Genomic DNA, 16827 nt, shown 5'->3' on the forward strand with positions numbered 1-16827 from the left:
CGTTTTTACTTTCTGCCTAAAAGCGGCCGTCACGTCCTCGAGCCCAGCGGTAGGGTGGCTAGCGTCGCAACGCCGTAGCCACGGGACTGTAATGTAAAACCCTTTAATTAAACCGTTCAAAATTGTGCATATTTATATTAAAAGGTCTGTGTGCACTACCTGCACCTGTAATACCACTAATACGTTTAGTTTTGTCTTACGAGCAATTGTTTAACTTGGCAGAAACTGATTTGCATTCCGGCACAATTGGGGGGTCGCATTTCGTGACTATATAAGATCGTACGCAAGTACACAAAGCATGTAAAAAAAAAAGAAAAAAGAAACGTGAACCGTGTCGTTATATGCGAATGTGTGCGAGTTGGTTCTGTCAGTGCTCTATGAATTGTTGTGTCAATGAATCTGTTTGATTACGTGTGTGTAAAATGTCTATGTATGCTTGTTAATGTAACCATGTGTATTATATAAACCGGACAGTGTGACTATGTGCGTGTGGTGTTGATTGTCAAGTGCTCTATGAATTGAATGCGTATGTGTACATTTGAATGCTGCTCTAGGTGCATGAGCAGTGTAAGCTCTATTAATTAAGTGTTATTAATTAATTAAGTGTATATTATAATGGCTGAGAATTAATAAAATGTTATATAAGAAATGTGTGTCATAATATTATAATAATACGTTCACACATGTTTCGCGTGTGGGAAAAATCTTTTTGTACATACAATTTTTTAAAATCTTTTATTGCATGTAGCCTCCGAGACCATTGCTCAGTGCGTGCGAATCTCGAAGCCTTGTATTGGCGCCCCTAGTAGCTTCAATCCTAGTTGTTAAGCCTATAGTCGTGTTGCTGGCTTCACTTGCCTGGAGTCGGCCATGTTGGTTTTGGAAAGGGAGTAACAGTTGCTCCCAGCCATGAGGGAGGAAAGTTCCTCCATTTAAAGACGAACATAGGGGACATCGCCGTTCCTCCTTTAAAGGAGCAAGGGTCACTCCTTTTTTTTTTTAGAGTGTACTGTAAGAGCTTTTTTTTTTTTTTTTGCGAGTACGGGTGCAGGTCCCTAAAGATGCACAAGTCTTTGTGGGGGCATCTAGCAAGCCTTCAATACTCCGAGACAAACGTCATGCTGCCGCACTTGTGATTGTCCCGCTACAGCTGCCTCCCAAACAAGCGCAACGGCGTTGATCATGTACCCCTCGATTATATGCGCACTTGGACGCCGCGAGTAAGGTTTTGAGAGTAGACAAGAAAATTGCGTACGTTTCGCACCAAGTTTGAAGGGCCGCATGTGCTTGTTGTATCAAAAGCCTATATCTCTCGGGTCGACCACACTCCAATCGTTGCACATATCACCGCAGACGGGCACGGTATCGCTGCGGCGCCTACGGCCGCACATCCTGAGAGAGCAGTTCCGGCCCGAGCCGTGGCTTCGCGTGATGATGCGCCGTCTGGTAGACATCACCATCGCTGCCGACTCCGAGGCGTACCTGTACAACGACCGCTACGTGCCACCGCTGTACCGGGCCTCGGTCGAAAGCGGATCCACCAAAGGCACCGAGGCCTTCACCGAGAAGGTATAACGCGAGAGCCCCGATCAACGTACATCGCGGCGTTTCCGCAAATTAGAATATGAATTTGAAAATTAGACAAAATAATCGGAACTGTATTTGTAACTTCTCCAATACCAATAGAACCACTCTTGTTGTGAGAAGCCTGATAAGCCAGCAAAGTCGCAAAAAAAAAGAAAAAAATGAGACGGCCGGTGACGCCATTTTGAAGTTCCACCTCAGGTTGCCGTGACGTCATGGATTTTGAGGGTGTCTGCTCCGGTACACTTAATTTTCTTTTGAGGGTGAATGGACTATACAGGGTGAAATGCATGACATACTAATTGAAATGCATGACATACTAATTAACAAAATTTTAATAATTAGGTATTTAAATAATTACCTTATGGCCCATATTGAAATTTACAAATTCTAGCCGTGGGGTTCGCAAGGCGGATCCACTTGGAACAAGTTCTCAGGATGACAGCAGTTTCGAGATATTAATTCCCTAACTTTGCGGAGAGATGCATTAGCGTTCCAGTTAGTTTCTTCACAAAACGTCATTTTATGCGTTGAAGCACAAAGGTTACTGGAATGCCATTGCATTTCTCTGCAAGTTCAGGAAACATCAAGGCGTTTCCTTACAGGAATAAAATGAATAATATTCCGGGCTAATTGAATTTTATTATGAGTTTGACTAGCTGCGCTCACTGACCATTGAGTCGCTTACTGGGTATGACATTTGAATAGCGCACACCAAGCATATTCTGAGCTAATGTATATGGAACTATATGCAGCCAAAATAGCAGCTTCCAGGGGTCAAAGACTAAGTACGCTCGTTATTTCATGCCGAGGTCAAACTGATGTTTCTCGCACTTTAGTTTTCTTTTTCTTCATCATATCAAGAATGTCACGGCAATTATAAGCTTAACACTCGTCTGCACTTATAGACAGAGTTCATATTTAAAGCTTATTTCGCGTGCGGTATCTCTGTCATCTGTGTCTGTATGTTGACCTTTACATATGTCACGTTGTTATTTACATTTTTGGTGGCAAACTAGCTTTAAAGCTGTTAATTTACAGGGTTCGCCAGGACTTTCGACGAGGGCTACACTGGTTGTCATAATACACTATTCTTATCTTGGGAATTCAATAAACGCGGGACCCCATGATTACCAAGCTACTTAACAGTGCAGACACAAACGCCAGATTTCCCTATAAGCTTCTGTCTAAAACCTGCTGCGGCGGTCGTTGAGTCGCGATTATGTTCTGACTGTTGAGCACGAGGCCACGGGTTCGACTCCCCAAAGTGGCCGCTGCCTTCCGGTAAGGTGTGGAAAGCGAACAGGCTAGCGTACCGAATTTCAGGTGTGCCTTAAATGGCTTCAGATGGCCCGAATTGATATTGTACGCTCCTATAGGGCCGTGTGTCGCTTTAAAATCATCATTTAATCAAATGACGAAATCATTTTCATTAGGTTAACTCAATTAGCCACCAGGAATGTCGAAGCGGACAGCACTGCATAGAACACGAACCGGCTCCGAGCACACAGTTCCCGATGTAACTGAACGACCATAGTATACGTGTCCCTTTTTCACCCCGACACAAGCCGCGAGATTTTCGTCTAACGTATTCTAGCCGGTTCTCTTTATTTCGTGACATGCCATTTCTGAGCTCCTAACTCGAAAGGCGTCCGGACGCTTAACCGAGAGGGAGCTGGTTTTTGACGTCGTGTCTCGCTGCGTGCTGTAATTTCTTACTCTACAAAACAACGTTCTGCACACGGCGTTCCCAACACAAATTCGGCCTTTCCAAGTCTTCAGCCTCGTGCGCGAACACCTGTGGTCGCCGCAGGTGGAGGCCCTTTCCAAGGCCTTGCAGCTGAACAGCGACACGCTGGCCGAGACCCTGGACGAGATGGAGAACGCGACGAGCGGCAGCTTGGAGCTGGGTGACTTCCTGCTGTTCATGAACAACCTCAAGGTGTGCCTGCACGCGCAGCAGACCAGGGTCGCCAAGAGGGACCCGAGCATCAACGACCTGGTCGAGCTGCGCGGCAGCGACATCCTCACCTCGCTGCCCAGCGCGCCGACCGTGTACACCATCTAGGACGGCGGCGCCCAGACCGCACCCGCCTCCAGGACAGCCTGGACGGGCGCCGCACGGCGCAGCCTCCGAGTCACTCGGTGAAGCAGCAGCACAGGGGCCCCCGCGGCGCGACTCGGTCTCCGCGTTCGTCCCGTGGCGCCAGCGTAGCGTGCCGGGATGACGATTCGATTCGGCGTCATGCGGTGTCCGCGCCGCGTGCGCTTGTAAATTAGTTAATTTGGCTTACTTTACTATAAACGGGTTTTGAAATTGGCAAAAGCAGCGCGTTTCTTTTGTAACTGGGTTCGCCTTAAGGCTCATTCACACTACGCCGACACGACACCAATTTTGGACTGCCGACTGTTGGCGACAGCAGTTTACAGGACGGAAAACGCTGTCGCCAACAGTCGGCAGTCCAAAATCGGTGTCGTGTCGGCCTAGTGTGAACCGAAGCCTTCGTGAAGCAGCAACACGTTGGTCGAGACACGGGACAAGACGGAGAGCTCAACGAGCGGCAACTTTAATATATCTGCTGTTCATGAACAGCCTGAAGGTGTAAAGCAAAATAACGCAATTCGACGTGTACGATTGTCTTTATTGTTATCCGATGCAGTGTTAATCGTTTATGCATGTAAGCGCACAGGTCAGAATTTTAATACCGTTTCTGTTTGTGCACTACACCATTCACGAGCTATGCCGAAATGAAAACAGTTCATGCGGGGTGCGCACTGAGACGTCGACGCAGCAATGTCACGAAAACGTAGACGTTGTTTGATGTTAAGGGAAGAATTGAGGATAGTTGCATGCAGGGAGAAGTACGACAGATATTCGAAGTTTCGAATACGATTCGAATACTACGCATTATTTGTATTCAAAAAGTAACTATTCGGCATTTGCGAATATTCGAATTAAACTTGCTAAATATTTGAATTGAATTCTGCGGTCTTACGTGCAAAAACCATGGTTTCTGAGGCACACCTTAGTGGGGTACACCGAATTTTGACCACCCGGGGACCTTTAAAGTGTTGTCAATGCACGGGACACGGGCGTTTTTTTGCATTTCGCTCCCATCGAAATGCGGCCGCCGCGGTCAGGATTTGATCCCGAGAACTCGTGCTCAGCGGCGCACCATAGCCGCTAAGCCACTGCGGTGCATGGGTGCTAAGTATTTCGCAACACCCGATTGCTAGTCATCTCATTGTTCTTCGCCTGGTAAACTAAAGTGAGACAGCGACAAAAGTTTTCAAAGCAATGCGGAAACAAATTGGTAATGCAGGGTTTGCTTGCGGCTTCGCGGCGGAAGCCTACATGACAATCTCCGATTTTTGCATGCAGTTTGTCTTGACAGACGCTGAACGCAGTCTGTAGTTTAGCGTTTTCGGCGGTCTAGACATGTAGTGCTGTTTTACGCTACATCTTGTGATGTTTTACATGCAACGCACTCTCTTACATGTGTGTATGGCACCGAAGCCCTTCAGCAGCTTTCTCTTCTTTTTCCCCACAATTTGTAGTATCTCGCCGGCAACCATTTACTAAGAATTTATTTGGAAAGTTATTCGTACAGCAGCCATTTTTTCTTGGAGAGATTGTTTGCCACCTGGCTCTAAAGCAATTGAGAGGCTATTCGTACGGTGTTTCTTTTTTTCATGACAATTAGTGGTATTTTGTTGAAAACTGATCCTTTCTCCTTAATAGCAGTCTTTTATGCACTAGTCGGTTCAAGGGGGGTAATTAATCATGCCGAAATAAATACTCCTGCTACAAATATATGCGTCTGTATTTGACTATACAATATTGGATTCGATATTAGATACTTATATTCTTATTCTATTCGTATTCGAAAAAGTTGATATTCGTCCACCTCTTGACTGCTAGTTACATATAAGGCGTCTGTCACAGAGGCACATAGCCATTCTGTAGACTGGGAAAGCATGGACGCGCACAACGTTGCACGTACTCAATGGCACATTCCTATTGGCCCAAGAATGGGGTAGATCAAAAAATGTGGCAGTTTAACCCGAAAGGCGAAGCATCAATTGCGATAGCAACTTAGTAGAGAGCTGTACGGAATTAGGATAGTAGTTTTATCAGCTGTATAAACCTGGACATGCAGCAGCACCAGCAACGCGCAAAACTGTTGTCGACGCCGTCACCGTTTTGCCCGCGTTCGCACAGAACGCGCGCGGCGTTGGTGACTGTTGCCAGGGCCTCTGGGGGCGGATCGGAGGTTTTCGACGAGATCAGAACGAAAAACTCGTCGAGCAGCGTCGGAAGTCTTTACCACCTTCTCGCCTCGTAATGTTTTTATTGCGATAGCAATTATATGGACACTCAAAAGCAGATTTCTGCCGTCGGCGTCGCCGTCGCCGTCGCCGTGAGGTTCCGTATGACGTCATTTGGAGAAGAAATCGTCGCCGCGCGCCGAACGCTGTATGTGCGAGTGAAAGGGAGCGAGGGGCGCGTCTTTCACGGGGAGTGAACGCACGGCGGAGAACAAACGCGCGTTCTGCGCCGTGCTCGCTTAAGGGCTGCAGAAGTAGGCGTCTCTGTTCTCCTTCACAATCACCATGTATGTAGAGCAAACGCGCCTTCTTCCGACGAGCGAGAGGCCGTGGTGGAGGGGGAGGGAAGGGAGGCGACGTTTAGCTGCGGCACGCAGTGCCTATTTATATCAGAGGCTCCGGCAACAGTCACCAACGCCGCACGCATTTTGAGCGAACGCGGGCAAAACGCCGATGGCGTCGACAACAGTTCTGCGTGTTGCCGATGCTGCTGCATGTCCAAGTTTATACCGCTGATAAAGCTAATATCATTACTCCGTATAGCTCTCTACAAGTTTGCTATCGCAATTGATGCTTCGCCTTTCAGGTGAAACTGCGACAACTTTTTTTATATAAATACGCATTTGGTGCCGCATCTAAACGTCGCCTCGGGCCCATCCCTCTCTCCCTCCCTGCTATCCCCCCGCGGCCTTTCGCACGACGGAAGAAGTCGCGTTTGCTCTCTCTCTCTCTCTCTCTCTCTCTCTATATATATATATATATATGGTGATTGTAAAAGAGGAAAGAGACGCTTAATTCTGCAGCCTTTCATGGAGCACGGCACAGAACACGTGTTCATCGCCGTTGACGTCATACGGAACCTCACGGCGACCTCGACGGCGACGCCGACGGCAGAATTCCTCTTTGAGTGTCCATATAATTGCTATCGCAATAATATAAGAAAGACAAAGAAATCGAAAATCATGTGCTATTATTCCGTAAGACGTCTGTGCGATTTAGTTTTATGCAGTTTATTGTTCGATACCGCATACTGACCGACCGACCGACCGATTGACGCGAAACCATGGTGGGATCTGTTCATCTGTTTATATAGCGGAAAGCGGCTTCACCGCCACGCCGTATTGTCAAATGTGATAGCATCTGGCCACGCGGTGCGATTAGATGGAGCATCAGCAAGGCCCGAGATTTCTGTATTGTCACGCGAATGTCACGGGAATTCGGCAGGAATTGCTCCATTTTCCTCCGCCTCTGTCAAGAGCAACTTGCTGGGAATTCCAAAAGCACTATCGGCGAGAACGATGGCTGAGCGAACCTTATGTCCCTATTGTAAATAGTAGACAGTTTTAGTTTAGCGTTAGCGTAATAGCGGGGTTACGGGAAATAGCGTTACCGTTCCGCAAACGAACTTTGCAGAAAGAGAGTTTTAGTATAGCGTGATAGCGTAGTTTACGTGCGGGGCGCTATTCCATTACGCTTTGAATTTCGCATACGCAGGGCACCTAATTCTATGTGTGTGTGTGCGTCCGGAAAGTGCGATAGGCAGCGCAATGGAAGCCAGGAGCGCGTTATATTTTTACTTCACATGTCCGTCGATCTGCAACGAAACAGACAAGCAGTACAAGCTGTCTACCATAGCCTCCGAAATCCTCCCATCTCAGAGGCCATATGCCGTCGTCGCGCCTATCTCCCGACTTTAGCGACAGATGGCGCTCGCATCTCAGAAAAAATTTCTCTCGTTAGGCTTAGGCGCGTTCGAAACGAGAAGCGATCTCGAAAATTACTCAAGATTAGCCATAACACTCTCTCGGCGAAGCGGCATGAGACTAAGCAAAAGCCGTTTACGCAGTCATTTGCTACGAACGAAGTGAATTCTACAAAAACAACGCCAAATTCAGTTCGAAGCGGGCGACCGGGACCGCCGCCATGTTTTACGTACACTACGTACACCACGCTAACACGGTAACGTTAACTCTGAGAAATAGCGTGCGCACGGTAAACGGTATGGGTCGGTTAGCGTTCTGCGCATGCGCACTTCGATCCCGCTATTCCGGTACGCCCGCTATTCCGGTAACCACGCTAAACTAAAACTGTCTAGTGTCTGGCGATCTTGAACTGTAAGCAGACACACACACCGTGTGTGTGTTTGTGTGTGTGTGTGTGTGTGTGTGTGTGTGTGTGTGTGTGTGTGTGTGTGTGTGTGTGTGTGTGTGTGTGTGTGTGTGTGCGTGCGTGCGTGCGTGCGTGCGTGCGCGTGTGCGTGTGCGTGTGTGTGCGTGTGTGTGCGTGTGTGTGCGTGTGTGTGTGTGCGTGTGTGCGTGTGCGCGAGCGTGTGGTTCAACGTGAACATCTCAACGTGAGCTCTCTGGTATTCCCAGGCAAAGAGCCGTTGTGGACACGCAAGGAAAATATTACTTGCATGGAGAGCCAGCGATCACGGGGACACTGTTGACGTATATAGTGTTGAGAGCTGTGAATGAAACTGCACCGTTATCTACACGGCCGATAACAATGCGTTGCCAAGACTGGCTGTGTATCTCAGTCCTTAGGTGTAACATTATCATCAAAGAAAGATAATCGCTAGCCCCTCCACGACGTGTTTCTGGCCGGAATGTGCAAATACTTCTCAATGATCAACATAGGGAAAGTGACAGGTGTCCTCCCTCGACGTCACTTCTTTGCGCTCGCATCGAATGCTTGCGAAAAAAAAAAAAAAAGCAATTCTCTAGCCGCATATATCCCTCATAACCGGGCTATTTCTTACCCCAGTGGAAATTTTACTCGTTGACCTCAGACGCGAACTTGCATAAATTTCCAGCAATTGTGTCCATATCGAGTTAGCACGTGTTTACTGCACGTGGAAACCAGTCCGTTATCATAGTGTTCTTTCATACTTTCGCGCAATTTCCCATATTCATGGCAGCTGCGTTATTGTAGGAAATCCGAAGCGGGAGAGGCAAACAGATATGTTGTGTATACGGCGGCGGGCTGTACAACCGTGCAAGTGCAAGGCCACTCAGCGCTGCGCACGCATTTGTTATCGCCGCTCCACGACTGAAAACACGTGGCTCAGCAAGCACGCACAAGTACCGCTGATATAGGTTCCGGGTTCTTGCGCCTCTCCTATTCGGATCCTATTCGGAACAGTTCTCATAGTGCTACACTCATCCTATTCGGATGAGTGTAGCACTATGAGAACTGTTTGCATTTCGCGTGTAAAGTGCGCTACGTTCGGTTCAATGAACTGACCACCTAATGAAATCGATGCGCTTACACCGAAATGAAGCCAGGGAAATGTCGATCGTCCGAATGTCGAATTTTGGCTCTCTCTGGTAATAGTATAGGGGTCCGTATTCGTAAAAGATTTCTTTCTTAAGAATTGTTCGCAAGAGCAGATGCGAGCCAATCGTGGTGTTGAACACATCATTAGCCAAGGCAGCTAACAGAACGTACGAAGAAAAAGTTTCGCGAATTCGGCCCCCCTATTATTGACGCCAAGATAAAGAATAAAATCCTAGTATAGTCTTTCCTAACACATCAGAGTATTCTGTCAAAAACTTTGTATATTATGGGCAACTTGTGAAACCTGAAGATCCCAAATTCACAGTATACTATAAGCATGGGAATTATGGTCGCAAACTATTTGACCAACGATGTACTCTACAGTCAAATAATTGCAGTGTGCATCAACGTGTGGAAATTGCAACAATTGCAACATCAACGTGCAACAAGCCGGTGACCTGCGGAAAGAAATGTGGGTAAATTATGCAACCAGAGTTGCTGGAACTGTGATTTATAACATAAGTTTCTACTTTCCTCTCGGTCAGATGTACCTCGTACGTATATACGCACAGTGGTTCTTTCAGTTTTCACTGTTCTAAAAAGGGTTAAGATTATTATTATTATTATTTCAAACGTTGAAGATGGTTGAAGAGAGAGAATAGAGAAACCACCCCTAAAATGTCGACAAAGATAGCTCAATTTTGTTTTTCTCAAGATGAGCGTACCGCTGTGGCAAGCAGCTGAACTTTCGTTAGATTCTTGCCGCGACCGGAATCAAAGCAGGATTTAGTGACAGCTATTCAAGCAACTGTCGTGTTAATTCTCGCTGCAAATTGTCTGTGTGTATACGGGTGTTCCAAACGCGCGTTGCCTCATCCGGCATGAAAATTTGCCGTCGACAGCGCTCGCCTTTGGGCGCTGTTGCTGCCAGTAATTTGTCGCCACCACGAGCAGCTAGAGAGACAGAGAGCATCTTTAATGTGAGGAAAGCGGGGAGGCCGCCAGGAGCAGCTTTGTAATTGGCCTGCTGCTCTACGTAGAGCAAAGGGTGAAAGGGAAAGAGTGTAGAGGAGGAAGTGCGGTTACGATAATATGTGTACAATAAACTATGTAGCATGTCACAATGTGCAGGCGCCTGTCGTGTAGCTCTAGAGCTGAAGGTGAGGCCGCTCTCCTTTAGAAATGTCAAGAGCACTCTTGTTGCTCACAGTGCACTTTGAGGGTTGTTCCATGGGCCCGAAATCTGACGCTCCGAAAGAGGTCTAGACAACGAGCAGTACACACTGTACTGACATATGTCTCTCTCTCTCTCTCTCAAGTAATAATGTTTGGCTTCAGCTGTGGCTTCCTCAAGATATTGTTCACCGATACTGCAATTCCAGCACCGCATGCAGAACCACCTATAAAGAAAAAAATGTCAGCTCCTCAACTTTGTTGCTGCGAAACGGTAATAATGAAACCTTCATCAACGATAGTCATGGCAACAACACCGGCGCTGTGCGCCCTGGAGCTAACGCACTGTCGTATATTGATGAAGTTATATGTTGACATAACGCCTAGATGGACCGGCCGTGGTGGCGTAGTGGCTTTGGTGTTGCGCTGCTAAGCACGAGGGCGCGGGATCGAATCCAGCACAAGAGCGTTCTTGCATTTCGCCCTGGTCGAAATGCGGCCGATAGCGCCAACCTTTCCCTTTCCCTCAAGAACCACTTACCACCCCACCCACGGCGGCCGCATATCGATCACGGCGAAATGCAAGAACGCCCGTGCACTGCGCATTGGATGCAAGTTAAAGAACCCCAGGCGGTCAAAACTAATCCGGAGTCCCACACTAGGGCGTCCCTCATAATCATACCGTGGTTTTGGCACGTAAAACTCCAGAATTTAATTAACGCCTTGATGCTGCCACAGGGGCGCTTGCACGTTGAGACATAAAGAAGTGGGAACGCGATCAGCGCTGGAACCGAATCGACGGCCTTGCCTCCACTGGTTCCAGCCGTATGCCGCCTTTGACAGCCGGTGCTATTAATGTACCTTGTGCGCATGGCATTAAATGCCCCAGTCCGTCGCCCAACGGCCATGTCGACGTTTCTTTTGCATCCTTTTTTCTTTCTTGCTGCTTGAGCGGTAATTATCGTCCAGGAGGAGCGACCTCCATTGCCGCGGCGTGGCGGCGCCGCAATTTAGCGCGTCCACTTTCCCCTTTCCGTTCGGCGCTGAAGGCAATGGAAAAATTTGACGACTGGTTATGCTCGCCGCTGAAAGAAACCACGGTTTTCCGTCGCGTTCTAGAAATTTCCGGGCTCATCCGTTCTTTCCGGTAATTTCTTTCGCAGAAATGTGTCCCAGAGCCTTACCATTTCGTATGAGGCAGGATGATCAATACTCTGGCCCGTTCGAGTTCGTCTAAAAAGCGCATCCAATTTTTTTTTACCTTCCAGTAAAATTTTAGTCAATGTACTGACAGGCTCTATTGTGAAACGCTCAGTGGGGTACAGAGGCGAAAATAATTGCGGCGACTTATTGTTCACAGCATGCCCGCGCTTCTGGAATCAAAACTCTCCTAGTGGGGTGTACAATAAGCACTTTGATAAATTGGCTGCTTGTTCGTATACGAACAAAGAAAATAGCCCAATGTAAAAAACGGAGGTGGTCCTTAAATGCATAATGGTTCGTGCAATTAACTATACGACTTCGGTCAAGTAGTGATCGTATTCTTTAAAACAAAATGTTATCAGCTAGCTAACCGAAATAAAGAGCACAAGAACTTCCAGCTGAAGTTGCAGCTGTTAACAATAGCTTGCTCCCGTTTTTCGTTGGGGTCCACCTGCTCTGCTATATTCTAGTCGCATTCGAGTTTATCACAAACAGATAACGCGCTCATTTACTCTTCCGAGGCTGCTGCTGGTTCACGAACATGTAAATTCAGTGCCTGAGGCAGCTGCTGTACATATTCGTGGAGACCAAAAGCCTCCGGTCTTCTTCTAATGTTTTATGTTTCTACCTTTAAGGTAGCTAATTTCGTAATAACTGTTACACCAGCTGCTCAACTTCATCGCTCATACTCTTACCCCTGCACCTCCACAGCTCGGGTAATATGCAGTAATATTTCGGGCAGCAACTTGCTGTATATTGTAAAACACTTGCAACGTATTCGGGTATATGCACTCTTTCTGACAGTTGAGTTGGCATAAAGAGCATATCCGGCGCTTTGAATCTGACTACCCTGCCCTCGCCCTAACGACGTTCCACGAGTGCGAGTCCCGCGAGTCGTGGCATCGCTCGAAGAATTTATTGCGCAGCTCCGCCGCCCCGCGATGTAACGGCCGTCTCTGGCACGCAATAGAAGTAAACCGACGCGCGCTGCGCAAAGCAATACGCCTTGCGGAATGGAGTGAGTACTTGCGTTAAGGGAAAAACCTCGCGTCAGGGAGTTCACAAAAGGGAAGCACGCACGCCTACCACATGCCGGCACGCCTAATCGCTTTCTGACCGCTTGTTTGGAAACACTGGCACGCGGCGCGTGCCAGCGCGCACACCTTTGGAGGTCGGCTCGCCGCTATCGCGGTGCACGGCATCGCCCCGCCCGGAGGCGCGTGACCGTAATCGCGGAACTCGCCCTCCCATCTTGCAATGTCAACAAAAACCCGTACAGAGCCTTGACGGCTGCGCGCCAGCGATCACAGGACCGAAAGCGAAACGCCATCATAAAAAGGAGTTGAGGAGGGCATATTTTGCCGGCGCCAGAATGTCGCGCCGGAGTACGCGTTCCGCGTTTCACCGTCTCGCCGCAAGGAGCGCAGCGAGCCAAGCCTTCTCTCTCTCCTTTCATGACGTTGCGAGTGTGGCAGCCAATAGCAGTCACGCGCCAGAATGGCGCCTTGGCCATCTGCCGAGCGAGAGCGGACGCGGCGCAGTTTGCGTCCGAGCACGTGACCCTACGCTTCAGAAGGGAAGTCATCAGCGCGCGCCTCCACACACCCCTCATTCATTCACGGACCGTCGGTCAGATCACTCGTACCAACTTGTTCGTACCCCAACTCAGCAGCCATGGCCTTTATGATGCCCGTTGTGAAGAACGACTACATGATCTACCAGCAGAACGGCAGCAGCTCCAAGTCCCGGCGCAGTTCGTCGTGCAGTATGAGCAGCCGTGCTTCCCGAGGCCCCGCGTCGGGCCAGACCAGCCTGTCCTGTTCGCCGGGCAGCGATGTCGAGGAGCGGTTACGTGCCGTCGAGTCCGAGCGGGGTACCCGGAGAACGTCGCGTATCATGGACGTGCCCGTGGCGCCGAGATCGGCCTCGCAGTCGTCCCTCTACAAGAAGTTCCACAGCAGGGTCGTGGACAAATTGAGGAAGACCCTGCGCTCCAAAGACGACTCCGTCGTCAGCACCGAGAACACGTCAGTTGTGCGGAAGAGCGGCCTGGCGTCGTCGTGATGTTGGCTTCCCCACCTTAGACGTTCCACTGCACCCATAGACTTGTGACTGTACCGCGGCGTCCGTTAGCACCTTTTGTTACGCGCGAAGTTCTTTTTCGTGGGACCACCGCCTGGTGCTCTCGCGCGGCACCGCGTTCCTTCGGTTCATAAGCCGCTGTGTACATACGTAGAGCGCTTCGGATTTCACGTGCCCTGCGGCGCAGGTAAGGGAGCATGCCAAGAAAAGGCCCCTGTGATGTACGTTCGCCCGTGACTGCGACCTAACGGTGCTTGCCTGCTGCCCAACATCTCTGTCTGCGCTGCATTCGTCCGGCCGGCCCAACGCGGTCCGAAACACCGCCGCGCCAGTTGTGCTGCTCATTCCGCGGGCCTTAAGTTATGTAACGAACGCCGAATGCAATTGTGTATATATATTCTGTGTCTATTGTATATCGCGATCATTTGACATTGTGCAGCCGATCAACTGCACGAAGAACGCAAGAAAATGTTTCAATAAACGGCGCGGTAGATCCTTGGCCCCTTACAGGGCGGGTCTGCCGGCCTTAACGAGCACACTGATCATGTTCTTATTCGCTTTTGGCCACGTCGTACTCTCCCGCCAAGCGGGATACGACGTTGCATGCTGCTGCGAGCGCGCGTTGTTTCCCTTTTCAGATAAAAGTATCCAGCGTGAAGAAAAAAATTTGCCGCTCCACGCCAATCTTATCGTTTGGCGGACGTGGGTGCGGTCCGAGTTGAATGAATGGAGCGGCGCCGTCCATAGCAGGAAACGGCGCACCGCCGCTCCGTTTGCACGGCCGCGCTGAGTGGAAAATTCCCGGCGCTTGGCGCCTCTCTTCCCATTGGTCGGCGGCCGCCGCACCCCCGCCGCGGCCCGCTGGATTGGGACGGCGTCGGCGGCGTGGCGCAAAAAGAAACATAAGCGCAAAGCCTCTTTTCCTCCACGCTAGAACGCAGGAAAGCACTGCTCTCGCTCTCCGCTTTGTGCCTCCTCGCAAAACGCCGCTGCTGTTCGATCCGTTCTTGCCGCCACGCGATTTGGAATGCGTGGCTGATTCGTAAGCGGGTCAGTTTCTTTTTCTTTTTGAGCCCCACCCGTGCCTCTCCGCCCTTTACCTCACAAGCTTGTCTGCGAAAGCTGCAGACCACTCGGCGCGCGTCTATTAAAACTTCCATGCGTTTCCGTTTATCACCTATTCATATCTGTTCATAATCAGAACTGGTTTTGGCACGTAAAAACCACAGAAAGAAGAAGAAATGTTAGTACAGGAAGATGGTCGGGCCCGCTCTTGCGATTCTTGCACTCACCTAGGCTTATAGTAAGACACATTTTGGATAGCTTACATCCGGGATGGTGAGCTGTAGTTAGAGACGTGTGGAGTGTAAACGATGCGCAGGTATCTAAGAGAACTCATTGTTCTGCGCAATCTGAAATAAAAAGTTCTGGAATTTTGAATGCTAGAACGATACGTTTGCTGGAATCGCTGTTTGAACACTCAGTGTTCTCTGATATATTTGTGCAGTATGTACTTTTGTACGAGACGCAACGCGTTCTGCTTAGCACACCGCTGGTTTGTTTGAACTACGTTGCTTTAGTGCAAAGCATTCATTTTCACAATTTTAGTTATCGTGGTCTTGCTCAAACATGAATGTAATCGTTAATAATCTCGAACCTACAAGAAAGACCTTCAAACTCCTCACGACACTATGCTGGTAGCTCGTATAACAAAATTTTCATAACTACTAGAAACTACGGCGAACTGAGCTTAAAAGAGAGTCGTAGCACATGTCATAACTATTATTCTCAATGTCTGGGCCGTCATCGACTGCACAGTTAGAAGTTCCTCAACGGCGTTTCTGGACTTGTCTTACTACCAGGAAAGTTCTTACAACTTCTTTCAATGGCTCTTCGGTCAGGCTTCGAAATGGTTACGACTAATAATCTGCACCTAAACGTGACTTTAAGTCCGATTTGGTAACCATTAAGCGACGAAAGGTTCATGAAAAAGGACTATTTCCAATTTTTTTTCTTTTTTTTCTTTTTTTGCCAAAGAAGTCTGCATTTCTTGCAGGTAATATCAGCATAAACACAAATTCATTCAACAGTTGCATTCCACGTCTATTGTCACGAGATAAGATGATGGTCGTCAGAAAGACGCACATGCTGAACGAGACGCCCTGGCAGCAACGACAATCGATCATTACGTGAAAGTGGTGTCAGAGGTGGACGCACTAGCAGTCTTTGAAATTAGCCGTCACATGTCCAGCAGGATATTGCACTTTCCACTCCCAGCAGCATCTCAGTCAATGTAGATAGGTATCATCTGCCTTTATTCAAATGAAAATATGGAACACCCACTATGTGGTGTACACTTAAAACGACAAGCAGGTACTGTGACACGAGACAGAATTATGAAAGGGTGGTCGACCGCCACGCACCTCTTTTGGAACGCTGCCATCGCACAATAAAAAAGGAAAAAAAAAAGGGAAGTGAACGTCGAACTTTCATTTTTAGGTCTCTTAGGCGCCCAAAAGAGAGACATCGATGAGGTCCCTCAGTGACGTCCTAAACTTCCTATTCTCTTTTCGCTGGTCCAGGCCCTTTTTCTTCATTGAAATCCCGCACAAGCTGTCGAGTGTTACCTTAATGTCGAACGCAGCGCAATTCCTCGTATAATTAGGCACGCTCAACCGGTCGTTTCCTCAGTCTATGACGTCACGGGGCGCTACCTCGGGAATTCGAAGGTGGCGACTCCCAACCGACATTTGACTTTCACGGCGTTTTCTGGGACACGCGCTTCCAAGCACCAGCTGTCGGTAGAGGTGACCTATTTGCATATTTCAGGCGCTGTGATCTGCTTGCTTATGGTGCGGACTCGCGTTTTCATTACCGCCTTTTCAAAGGAACTGAACGTCAAAATCGAGAAAGCGAGCAGCGGTCCGGAATCGGTTCCCCGGTGCGATCGATAAACTCGGATTTACACAACGCGTGCGTTTCAGGCAGCGCCAGTTCGCGCTTCAGCATTGTTACATGGACTTGCCGGGAGCGCGAGTGTGACCTTTTAGCGCAAAAGCCGGCACGCGTGGAAAAGTGCGCGTCCTTTAGTCTTCCTTGTGTTTGCTCTTTCTCGACATGCGCAGCCTTTGCGCCTACCTTATTAAGGGAGGGCCGGACAGACCGGCAGCGAGGCAA

The 16827-nt window shown here is 48.9% G+C and overlaps 2 protein-coding genes across 2 annotated transcripts; both read left to right on the forward strand.

Annotated features, from left to right (window-relative positions):
• Positions 1–1273: 1273 nt before the first annotated feature.
• LOC119434832 (uncharacterized) lies at positions 1274–3935 on the forward strand. Its single transcript, XM_037701885.2, has 2 exons — positions 1274–1569; positions 3398–3935. The coding sequence occupies exons 1-2, from the start codon at positions 1282–1284 to the stop codon at positions 3650–3652; spliced, it is 543 nt and encodes a 180-aa protein (XP_037557813.1). The 5' UTR covers positions 1274–1281; the 3' UTR covers positions 3653–3935.
• A 9160-nt stretch (positions 3936–13095) lies between these two features.
• LOC119434833 (uncharacterized) lies at positions 13096–14186 on the forward strand. The gene has a single exon (XM_037701886.2). It carries the CDS (start codon positions 13243–13245, stop codon positions 13630–13632), a length of 390 nt encoding a protein of 129 aa, XP_037557814.1. The 5' UTR covers positions 13096–13242; the 3' UTR covers positions 13633–14186.
• Positions 14187–16827: the final 2641 nt, after the last annotated feature.

Source organism: Dermacentor silvarum, unplaced genomic scaffold (assembly GCF_013339745.2).
Source record: "Dermacentor silvarum isolate Dsil-2018 unplaced genomic scaffold, BIME_Dsil_1.4 Seq264, whole genome shotgun sequence".
NCBI classification, from domain to species: domain Eukaryota; kingdom Metazoa; phylum Arthropoda; class Arachnida; order Ixodida; family Ixodidae; genus Dermacentor; species Dermacentor silvarum.